This window comes from Delphinapterus leucas, chromosome X (genome assembly GCF_059928025.1).
Source record: "Delphinapterus leucas isolate spDelLeu-1000000601 "Yukka" chromosome X, BTC_Dleu_Yukka2, whole genome shotgun sequence".
NCBI lineage: Eukaryota > Metazoa > Chordata > Mammalia > Artiodactyla > Monodontidae > Delphinapterus > Delphinapterus leucas.
Window position 1 is genome coordinate 38,059,096 of NC_143150.1, and position 12,333 is coordinate 38,071,428.

At 37.3% G+C, this 12,333-nt stretch overlaps 1 protein-coding gene across 8 annotated transcripts in view; it reads left to right on the forward strand.

Moving 5' to 3' along the window:
- ACSL4 (acyl-CoA synthetase long chain family member 4) overlaps positions 1-12,333 on the forward strand; it is a 75,858-nt gene that overhangs the window by 44,309 nt on the left and 19,216 nt on the right. For all 8 annotated transcript variants that reach the window (XM_022556759.3, XM_022556761.3, XM_022556763.3 and 5 more), the window contains 5 exons: positions 1,794-1,944; positions 2,090-2,213; positions 4,248-4,319; positions 10,682-10,821; positions 11,611-11,783. In XM_022556759.3, the coding sequence (XP_022412467.1) occupies positions 1,794-1,944; positions 2,090-2,213; positions 4,248-4,319; positions 10,682-10,821; positions 11,611-11,783 (660 nt within the window). The remainder of the gene's footprint in view (positions 1-1,793; positions 1,945-2,089; positions 2,214-4,247; positions 4,320-10,681; positions 10,822-11,610; positions 11,784-12,333) is intronic.

Sequence of the window (12,333 nt, forward strand, 5' to 3'; positions counted from 1 at the left end):
ATACACACAGTGTTTGTTTAGAGTGTGCATGTAGGCAGTTAATAAATGGGGAATTGAAATTTCACTCAACTTTTTGTTTAGTTAATATCGTGGAATGACAAAAAAAGTTACGTCTTGTAATAGCAGTTCTCTTTATTAATAGGCTGAAAGATACTTTCAAGGAACATTTACAGTTTCTCTAATTCTTTTTCCCTGTGTGTGACTATTCTAATTATATTTACTGAAATGTAATTTGTTGCCTGTTTCATCTAAAAATTTTAAGCTTCTACGTTATGTCTTTTTAACTGCGTTGTTCCAGTAATTCATTTTTATTGTATTTTACAAATGCACCCATCCATCAATTATTAGGGGAAAAAAGGGTCCTCACAGCAATAGTTTGAGAAGCACAACTCTTAACAGACAGGTTAACAAGCTCCAGCCTGCATCTGCTTCTCTAAATGAAGTTGGATTGGAACACAGTCACATCCATTTGTTTAACAGCTGCCTATGGTTCCTTTCACTCTACAGCAACAAAGTTGGGTAGTTTGGGCACAGACCATATGACCCTCCAAGCCTAAAATATTTACTGTCTGGTCCTTTGCAAAGAAAGCCTGCAGATTCCTGCTCAAGATGGCTGACTGTATTCTGTTGGGAAGACCTCTCTATTTCCCTCCCCCAATCATTCAATAAGCAGAGATGGCACTGGGGCTCAGGACCCTTAAGAGGATTAAACGTTCCTACCTGCAGACAGAGGGCAAGAAGAAACGAAGTTTAGAAACTGTTTAGATATTACCTTTGGTAGGAAATGAAGGGCTTGTAAACCCCTTTAAACTGTCTCTTTTTCTTAGTTTCCAAAAATTCCTGTCTGATTTTGATTAAAAAGAATCAAAGTATGGTATGCCCTGATAGGGGAAAAAGCACTAATTCTGGGAGATGCAAAAGAATCCCCAATCCAGACACATACTAAGTATTCTAACTGCAGGAGTGAGTGAGCGTGTGTGTGTGTGTGTGTGTGTGTGTGTGTGTGTGTAGCAGAGAGAAAGGATCTCCTGCTATAATTTTAATCTCACTGCACTTTCAATACTTTTAAACAATGATTTCCTGTATAGATTTCAAGAAGCAACAATCAAAACAGTAGACATTATCGTTTGGGTTTGATATCCTTTGGAGTTTACTTGCTACTTGGAATCTAATAAAAATACGTTAAATGTATAATGGTTCTCTAATTCAATATCCATGGTTCAATTATTTTAAAATAAAATTATTTTTCTAAAACCTTGAAAAAATCAAGTCCAGTGGTTTTCAATCAGGAGTGTGTACGAGTGTCACCTGTGGAGCCTTTGATCCATTTCAGACATATAGAATCAGAATTTTCAGAACTAGGGTCCAGAGATAGTATTTTATTTAAGTTCCACAGGTGATTCTCATGCCCACCAGTGGTTAAGAACCATAATCTCGTCCAACAGTCTCATTTTAGAGATGAGAAAACGGAGGCTTGAGGAGCTCACACAAAATACTCTATCTTCCTGATTGTCCGAATCTTAGATATCTTTCCACAACAAGGCCCTGTAAACAGCACTGTGGAGAGGTATGAACAGACAGGGATTAGGTTAAACATCCAGAAGATGGGCCAGATTGAGTTTGAAATTCTCATTGCAGGTAACCAGAATTTGATAACCATTTTCGTGGTGATTAACAGTAGAGAGTATTTGTTTTAAATAGTTTACCATTACGCCAAAATCTGAAAGTCTTATCTTTGCTTAGCAGTTTGACTTGTAAACTAGAGAAAATTTGGTGCTTTGTCATTTATTTAGCAAGCGTTCCTCCAAATAGACCAACTCCTTCGGACTTGGCTATCGTCATGTATACCAGTGGTTCTACTGGCCGACCTAAGGGAGTGATGATGCATCATAGCAATTTGATAGCTGGAATGACAGGCCAGTGTGAGAGAATTCCTGGACTGGGGTAAGAGAGAATTATTCAGCTTTCTTCTTAGAAATCAGAGCTCATGTTTGGCATTCTCTAGTCTGTATTAAAACGATAAGGTCATTGATGTTTCTAATTGTGTCTTTGTAAGAATGGCTAAAATGTTTCTCTTACTTTGTTTTAGACCAAAGGACACATATATTGGCTACCTGCCTTTGGCTCATGTACTAGAATTGACAGCAGAGATATCTTGTTTTACCTATGGTTGTAGGATTGGATATTCTTCTCCACTTACTCTCTCTGACCAGGTGACAAGCTTTTCAGTATATTGGCATGATCATACTAAGTTACAGTGTTTGGCTGAGAATAGATTACTAAAACATGAGATATTTTAATTCAGCTAAAACTTTCTCCTTGGCTTCAAAAGTATGCAGCTGTAGTAAATAACCTTGAGGATTTGTTAGCATTGCTTTATTTTACATATTTTAAAATTATTTTGAGACAAATAATTACTTCCATTGTCTTCAGTATTCTATCAGCCAAAATGTTATCAAATTAGTATTTCTGTGTGACGTTAGTTGATGTTCATAGTGGTGACTTTGAGATGTGGCTTTGCCTTTTGGCTAATCAAAGAAAGTTAAAATTATCTTCAGGCTTGTTTCAGTGCTTTATCTACCTTAGTTGAAGTTTTTTGCTTTTTGTTTTTCTTTTTGTTTGAAAATGGGTGGTCTGTGCTATGTGTGATGTTATTAATAAAAATGCTCAGTTTACCAAAATATCCCATTTTCTTTTATCCTGGATCAGAGTTTCTCCTCTAAGAAAGGCTGAAATGTGCTAGAAGAAGTAATCTACATCATAAAGCACTTATGCACTCATACCTCAGACTTGTAGGTTACGTTAGTTGGAACAGATAACTCACAGAGCAGTAGAGATAATATTCCATGTGTAAATGTTTGTCTTTGCCCTAATGGTAGGGCCAGACACTATCAAACTCTTAGAGGAAAGCATAGGCAGAACACTCTATGACATAAATCACAGCAAGACCCTTTCTGACCCACCTCCTAGAGAAATGGAAATAAAAACAAAAATACACCAATGGGACCTAATGAAACTTCAAAGCTTTTGCACAGCAAAGGAAACCATAAACAAGACGAAAAGACAACCCTCAGAATGGGAGAAAATATTTGCAGATGAAGCAACTGACAAAGGATTAATCTCCAAAATTTACAAGCAGCTCATGCAGCTCAATATAAAAAAAACAACCCAATCCAAAAATGGGCAGAAGACCTAAATAGACATTTCTCCAAAGAAGATATACACATTGCTAACAAACACGTGAAAGAATGCTCAACATCATTAATCATTCGAGAAATGCAAATCAAAACTACAATGAGATATCATCTCACACCAGTCAGAATGGCCATCATCAAAAAATCTACAAACAACAAATGCTGGAGAGGGTGTGGAGAAAAGAGAACCCTCTTGCACTGTTGGTGGGAATGTAAATTGATACAGCCACTATGGAGAACAGTGTGGAGTTTCCTTAAAAAACTACAAATAGAACTACCATACGACCCAGCAATCCCACTACTGGGCATATACCCTGAGAAAACCATAGTTCAAAAAGAGTCATGTACCACAATATTCATTGCAGCTCTATTTATAATAGCCAGGACGTGGAAGCAACCTAAGTGTCCATCGACAGACGAATGGATAAAGAAGATGTGGCACATATATACAATGGAATATTACTCAGCCATAAAAAGAAACGAAATTGAGTTATTTGTAGTGAGGTAGATGGACCTAGAGTCTGTCATACAGTGACGTCAGAAGGAGAAAAAGAAATACCGTATGCTAACACATATACATGGAATCTAAAAAAAAAAAAAATGGCCACGAAGAACCTAGGGGCAAGATGGGAATAAAGACGCAGACCTACTAGAGAATGGACTTCAGGATATGGGGAGGGGGAAGGGTAAGCTGGGACAAAGTGAGAGAGTGGCATGGACACATATACACTACCCAGTGTAAAATAGATAGCTAGTGGGAAGTAGCTGCATAGCACAGGGAGATCAGCTCGGTGCTTTGTGATCACCTAGAGGGGTGGGATCGGGAGGGTGGGAGGGAGGGAGACGCAAGAGGGAAGAGATGGGCATATATATGTATATGTATATCTGATTCACTTTGTCATAAAGCAGAAACGAACACACCATTGTAAAGCAATTATACTCCAATAAAGATGTTAAAAAAATGTCTGTGTTTGCTCTTGTTAATACTTGAATTATAACCTTTTCTGCTGAAAGTTGCTTTCCTTGATCCTATTTACTTTTTCTTTACTCTAGTCCAGCAAAATTAAAAAGGGAAGCAAAGGAGACTGTACTGTACTGAAGCCTTCACTCATGGCAGCTGTCCCGGTGAGTACAGAATGTATGTTATTCACTGCCTACACTTGGACTTGTAAAAAAGTAACACTCTTAGGTATTTTTCTACATTTTAAAATAATTTTACTTTGGGGAAATTATGGCCAAACGTGTCCCTTAAAATCTTAGCTAAGCACTGGGAAAAGATGAAATGGCAAACTTCTGAAGTGTATGCCTGTTAGGGTTTGCCAGTTCCTGAAAATTAAGTGATGAAACTGACCTAGCTCAAATTACCTAGTCTGAGAATTGGTCATAATATTTTAAAGGTAGAATACACTCTAAAGATCATTTTGTTTAATGACTTCATTCAAAAGTGAGGCAACCTAGGCCATCCTAGAGAACTGGGGCAGTGTACCCAAGGTTGCAGAGCTGATTCATGGCAGAGCTGATTCTAGAATCCAAGCCTCCTGACCCTTATGGTGGCTAAGAAAGAGTAAGGAAACTGTCATTTGAGAGAACTCCCAGAGAAAAAAGTTGAATTCTAGATATTCAAAATCCTTATGTGAAATATTGCCTTTTATAAAAATAAGATGTTACATTTTATAGCCTTATAATGATAAATTATGAGATATTTAACACAGTGTTTCTAACTTGTATAATCAAATATATTCTAGCGCTTTAGGCTTCTGAAACTCCAGTGGGAGTATCACCACTGCTTGTTTCATGATCAGACTTTACATCTTATCCCAGTATCTTTCGAAGAATTGTTTTTTGCACACGGAAAGCCTGCGATTACACAATGAAGTGTTCAGTTTTTTCTAAGAATTACAGATGGAAGATAATTTTTTTTTAGCTTCTAATTACGAAATTACCAAGTAACGAAAGAATTAGAACGGATCAGTGTAGCCTTTGCTTTTTTATTTCCAGGTGCCATAGAATTCAGCAAGTTTACAAACTAAAAGGAGAGGCTTGTGATTAAAAGCATAATACAATGGTGATAATAGGTACCATAGTACTTAAGTATGTTCTAGACACTGTGCTAAAGTGCTTTAGATGGATCATCTCACTTAATCCCCCCTAAGACTCTGCTAGGTGGGTCCTGTTGTCCCCATTTTATAAAGAAAAAAAAAACTTGCCAAAGGTCACAGAGCCCATAGGTGGTCATTAAAGCTTGAACTCTTAGCAGTCTGATCGCAGAGACTTCTTAACCACTATGGCTGTCTATTTAGGATTGTGTTTTGTTTTGGGAAGCAATATGTTGGATTTATTACCCAGGAGTTCCTAGGAAACAGTATCAGAGAACATAATTAGGGAGCGGGAAGGGCCGAGGAGTCTAGGAAGTGTAATGTCTGAATTTAGGCCTGAAAGATAAACAGGAGTTAGCTGATATGCTATGTATCCTTTAATTACCCATTGTTCATTCTTCTTTACTTTGTGTCTTGGGAGGCTAAGTTCTGTGGATGAATTACCAGGAGGACTTGCTTGCCTTCTGATTTCTGGTGGGGCTTAGCCACTTGTTGGCGCTCATGAAAGTTCAGAGGGCAGGGAGAGAGGTCTGCATACTTACTGCCTTTGCCTCTCCCTGCTGGGCTGCGATTTTTGGCACTTGTTGCCAGGTGCTCATTGGACAGTCTCTTTCCTGTTGGCTCTAACCAGGTCTTTCCCATGGTTACCATCCTCTACCAGGGGCCAGTAATACTTCTCTCCTCTTATTTCTTCAGACCTAGGAATAGTAAATGGCCTCCTGTGTTGCTAGTCCATTGATGCTTCACCAAACCTTATTGGCTCCCTTAGCTCCTCCCACTCGTCTGTAAATAGGCCTTTAAAAAATCTTATTATTGACAATTGTTTTTGATAGATTCTATCTTCTGAGTTTGTTTCTTTCCTGAGTCAGAATAAAAGATCCATGTAGTATTGCAATGGTCACATATTCACGGGGTGAGAATTCAGACTAAATCGCTGCTGATAAGCAGTGACTCCACCGAACGTCATGCAATGTTAGCTTGAGGTAAAGGGTGACTGAATGTGCTAACAATAAACCCTGCCAACTTGTCGCAACTGTGTTGTGTTCCTTACTCATTAAGCCCTTTCTGTGCCTGTGATTGGTATATAGTATAGGAAGGAGCGCTGGAAGTGGTTCTCACACATCTGTCTCACTCCCCTATGCTCTCTTCCACCCAACATACTTTCTTTAAAAAAATGACATACACATGATTTATTGGTAGGGTACACATGGTACAATTTATTTATTTCCTTTCGGGGTGATTTTTAAAATTGAAGTATAGTTGATGTATAATATTATATTAGTTTCAGGTGTTCTTCATGATTTGACATTTGCATACCATACACTTTTCTTTTAACATCTTTATTGGAGTATAATTGCTTCACGATGTTGTGTTAGTTTCTCCTGTATAACAAAGTGAATCAGCTATACATATACATATATCCCCACGTCCCCTCCCTCTTGCATCTCCCTCCCACGCTCCCTATCCCACCCCTCTAGGTGGTCACAAAGCACCGAGCTGATCTCCTTGTGCTATGCGGCTGCTTCCCACTAGCTATCTATTTTCCATTTGGTAGTGTATATATGTCCATGCCACTCTCTCACTTTGTCCCAGCCTACCCTTCTCCCTCCCCGTGTCCTCAAGTCCATTCTCTATGTCTGAGTCTTTATTCCTGTCCTGCCCCTAGGTTCTTCACAGCCATTTTTTTTTTTTTTAGATTCCACTTATATGTGTCAGCATACGGTATTTGTTTTTCTCTTTCTGACTTGCTTCACTCCATATGGCAGACTCTAGGTCCATCCACCTCGCTACAGATAACTCAATTTCGTTTCTTTTTATGGCTGAGTAATATTCCATTGTATATACGTACCAAATCTTCTTTATCCGTTCATCTGTCGATGGACACTTAGGTTGCTACTGTCCTGGTTACTGTAAATAGAGCTGCAATGAACACTGTGGTACATGGCTCTTTTAGAATGATGGTTTTCTCAGGGTATATGCTCAATAGTGGGATTGCTGGGTCGTATGGTAGTTTTATTTTTAAAGGAACCTCCATACTGTTCTCCATAGTGGCTGTATCAATTTACATTCCCACCAACAGTGCAAGAGGGTTCCCTTTCTCCAGACCCTCTCTAGCATTGATTGTTTGTAGATTTTTTGATGGTGGTCATTCTGACCAATGTGAGGTGATAACCTCATTGTAGTTTTGATTTGCATTTCTCTAATGGTCAGTGATGTTGAGCATCCTTTCATGTGTCTGTTGGCAATCTGTATATCTTCTCTGGAGAAATATCTGTTTAGGTCTCTGCCCATTTTTGGATTGGGTTGTTTGTTTTTTTGATATTGAGCTGCATGAGCTGCTTATAAATTTTGGAGATTAATCCTTTGTCAGTTGCTTCATTTGCAAATATTTTCTCCCATTCTGAGGGTTGTCTTTTTGTCTTGTTTCTGGTTTCTTTTGCTGTGCAAAAGCTTTGAAGTTTCATTAGGTCCCATTGGTTTATTTTTGTTTTTATTTCCATTTGTCTAGGAGGTGGGTCAAAAAGGATCTTGCTGTGATTTATGTCATAGAGTGTTCTGCCTATGTTTTCCTCTAAGAATTTTATAGCATCTGGCCTTACATTTAGGTCTTGAATCCATTTTGAGTTTATTTTTGTGTATGGTGTTAGGGAGTGTTCTGATTTCATTCTTTTACATGTAGCTGTCCAGTTTTCCCAGCACCACTTATTGAAGAGGCTGTCTTTTCTCCATTGTATAGTCTTGCCTCCTTTATCAAAAATAAGGTGACCATACGTGCGTGGGTTTATCTCTGGGCTTTCTATCTGTTCCATTGATCTATATTTCTGTTTTTGTGCCAGTACCATACTGTCTTGATTACTGTAGCCTTGTAGTATAGCCTGAAGTCTGGGAGCCTGATTCCTCCAGCTCTGTTTTTCTTTCTCAAGATTGCTTTGGGTATTCAGGGTCTTTTGTGTTTCCATACAAATTGTGAAATTTTTTGTTCTAGTTCTGTGAAAAATGCCATTGGTCGTTTGATAGGAATTGCATTCAATCTGTAGATTGCTTTGGGTAGTATAGTCATTTTCACAATGTTGATTCTTCCAATCCAAGAATATGGTATATCTCTCCATCTGTTTCTATCATCTTTAATTTCTTTCATCAGTGTCTTACAGTTTTCTGCATACAGGTCTTTTGTCTCCTTAGGGAGGTTTATTCCTAGGTATTTTATTCTTTTTGTTGCAGTGGTAAATGGGAGTGTTCCCTTAATTTTTCTTTCAGATTTTTCATCCTTCGTGTATAGGAATGCAAGAGATTTCTGTGCATTAATTTTGTATCCTGCTGCTTTACCAAATTCGTTGATTAGCTCTAGTAGTTTTCTGGTAGCATGTTTAGGATTCTCTATGTAGTATAGTATCATGTCATCTGCAAACAGTGACAGCTTTACTTCTTCTTTTCTGATTTGGATTCCTTTTATTTCTTTTTCTTCTCTGATTACTGTGGCTAAAAATTCCAAAACTATGTTGAATAATAGTGGTGAGAGTGGACAACCTTGTCTTGTTCCTGATCATAGAGGAAATGGTTTCAGGTTTTCACCATTGAGAAGGATGTTGGCTGTGGGTTTGTGATATATGGCCTTTATTATGTTGAGGTAGGTTCCCTCTATGCCTACTTTCTGGAGGGTTTTTTATCATAAATGGGTGCTGAATTTTGTCAAAAGCTTTCTCTGCATCTATTGAGTTGATCATATGGTTTTTCTTCTTCAATTTGTTAATATTGGTACATCACATTGATTGATTTGTGTATATTGAATGAAGAATCCTTGCATTCCTGGGATAAACCCCTCTTGATCAGGTGTATGATCCTTTTAACGTGCTGTTGGATTCTGTTTGCTAGTATTTTGTTGAGGAGTTTTGCATCTATGTTCATCAGTGACATTGGCCTGTAGGTTTCTTTCTTTGTGACATCCTTGTCTGGTTTCCATACACTTTTTAAAGCAGGATAGTTATAGGATGTTGAAGTCCTTTTAGGGAACTTCTGGGATTTCTCAGTCACAGATATAAACAAAGATTTCAGTTAGCCAGCAGTGATACCTTTTGTGGAAATGTAGAAAACAACATTGTGCCATGCACCACCCCCCGCAGCTTTATTGACATATAATTGACACGTAGCATTGTGTCAGCTTAAGGTGTACAGTGTGATGACTTGATATACATATATATTGTGGAATGATTACCACAGTAATGTTAATCAGCACATTTATCCCCTCACATGGTTACTATTCGTGTGTTTATGACGAGAACAGTTAAGATCTATTGTTTTACCAACTTTCAGGTATATAATACAGTCTTGTTAAGTGTAGTCACCATGCTGTACATTAGATCTCTAGACTTATTCACCTGGAAGTTTGTACCCTTTGACCAGCATCTCCCCATTTCCCCCACCCCCTAGACCTGGCCAACCACCAGTTTACTCTCTCTTGCTATGAATTCATCTTTTTTAGGTTTCGCATGTGAGTGAGATCATGTAGTATTTGTCTTTTTCTGTCTGACTTATTTCACTTAGCATAATGCAAGGGCTGGCTCTGCTGTCCTCATTTGTGAATGACTCTGTTCTAATATTGAAAGAGCCATCCATAGAGTTATTCATTGTAGCACAACTGAATTTACATTAATTGCTATTTTAAATATTTAAAACTAGGTATTTATAAATAGGTGTGTTTTATGCAATAACTCTTGTTAATTTGTGCGAAGTAATGCCAAGAAAACATCATTTAGTGATAGTTGGGGCTTTTACTGGTTTGTTTGGTGTTTTTTTTGTTTTCTGTTTTGCATGTATTAGCTTGGGGGTCAGTATATCCCAAACCTAGTCCTACGTCTAATTTTCCAAGGAGCTGTGAACAAGAATCCTATTTTTGTTGTTGTTATCTTAGCTTCTATTAAAATGGAATAGAAATGCCTAAATTATAGGGACATAAGAATTTTAAGAAACTGTAAAACTCTCTGCCAGGCTGTAAGAGTCACAAGGTAGTAGTAAGAAAAACATCAGGATTAGATTCAACATAGTTGGATGTTTTAGTGCTATTTGAGAGTAAGTGAATATATTTGAAGAAAAGAATTTTTTAAAAAATTATCTTTATGTGATAGGTGAATGAACTATTTATTCTCCAGTCAATTTTTAAAAAATTTTAGATAAACTTAGTGTGTCGAACTGAAGAAACCCCTATACTTGTCCTTAGTGTTTTTGAAATAGTGAACAAGTTAGTGAAATTAATCCTACAATATAATAAATACTTCCATTCTACTAAAGACTTTCACCTAAGATATTGTAAATAAGGTGTTTTCGACTAAGACTGTCTGTCTCGGTGTTGGTGTAGTTCTTTTCAGATTATTTAATATGTTGCTTGCCTTTTAGGAAATCATGGATAGAATTTATAAGAATGTTATGAGCAAAGTCCAAGAGATGAATTATATCCAGAAAACTCTGTTCAAGATAGGGTATGATTACAAATTGGAACAGATCAAAAAGGGATATGATGCACCGCTTTGCAATCTGTAAGTATATCTCATAGACTCTGTAGTTTGAGCCTCTAAATCTTTTTGTGTTTTTACATCGGGAAGATGAGTAAGTAAATGACAAGTTAATTTAGTTTGAGCATCACCACCATGATCATAACGTTGAATTTCTCTTTTATTCACTTCTAAGCCTCATTGCTTATATAGCAAGCAGAGGACCTTGAACTCTGCTCTTGGCAAATTAACAAATTTTAATAATTGAGTACATATTTAAGAGCTAATTATAATATTTGGTCTCATGAAGAAAAACTAGAGTAGACTTTTGTGTCAAGACAATTGAGTTTAAAAAATGCCATTTCTAACTCAAAAAAGTGATTTTCAAGATTTATTTGGCGTGAAGGTTTCTGATTTATTGTATTCATAAAATAGCATATTAAGTGTATGAATATAACGGTTATTTTAAATGTGGTGCTGGGGAGTTGAGATGGGGAAACATTTTTCACTGGAAAGGAAATAAGATAGATGACTAAATGTTCCAAAGGTAACTTTACATTTTTTCCTTTGACATCATCCTTTTCTTTCATTTACTGTGTGTCAAAGTAGTTTCCTGACACCATACCTTTTTCTTTTTGCCTTTTTAAGAGTTTTTCTGGCATTTTTTTCAGTGTGTTACTAGTTGTTGCTTTGTTCACCTCTCATTATCACAATGGTCCTGAAATATAGGTGTTCAACCAAAGTTGAGAAATCTTTTCCAGAGCCTATAAATTAGTGTGTCACCAAGAATAATCTGTGCATATATTAAAATCATTTATCACCCCTTTTATCAAGGATACTATTTAAAAAGGTGAAGGCTCTGCTAGGAGGGAATGTCCGTATGATGCTGTCTGGTGGAGCACCCCTGTCTCCGCAGACACAACGATTCATGAATGTCTGCTTCTGCTGCCCGGTTGGTCAGGGTTATGGACTGACAGAATCGTGTGGTGCTGGCACAGTTACTGAAGGTAAGCATTTTTAATGTGGCAAATAATTATGTTAATTTCTACTGGTAAGGCCAATTTGCATTGCCTTTGGGAACCATGGTAACTTTATACCTCTTAAGTAATAATCAGATTCAATGAAAATCTATATATTTTAGTTTTAGAAACTTGTAGTTGAGTCATGTGTACCCTTTATTTTTAAGCCTCGTAAATACTTATGACACATTGTCAGTCCTGAAAGTTCTGTCACCCTGGTCTTGTAATCTTCTTTCTCTAAATGATCACTTCCTCGGAGAACTGCACTCTTGGAATAAGGCATCACTTTTGTGTTCCCTCTCGAATCTATATTCCTGCCCTGACTTCTTGTTTGCTTTCTGTTGTTTTCAACAGCCTATAGCAGGGTTTCTCAACTTCAGCACTGCTGAAATTTTGAACCAGATAATTCTTTATTGTTGGGAGCTCTCCTGCACATTGTAGGATGTTTAGCCACTAGATAGCTGCCAGATAATAATGACAGTGAATTATATCTTTAGATGTTACCAAATATCCCTTAAGGGGCAAATCACCCTAGGTT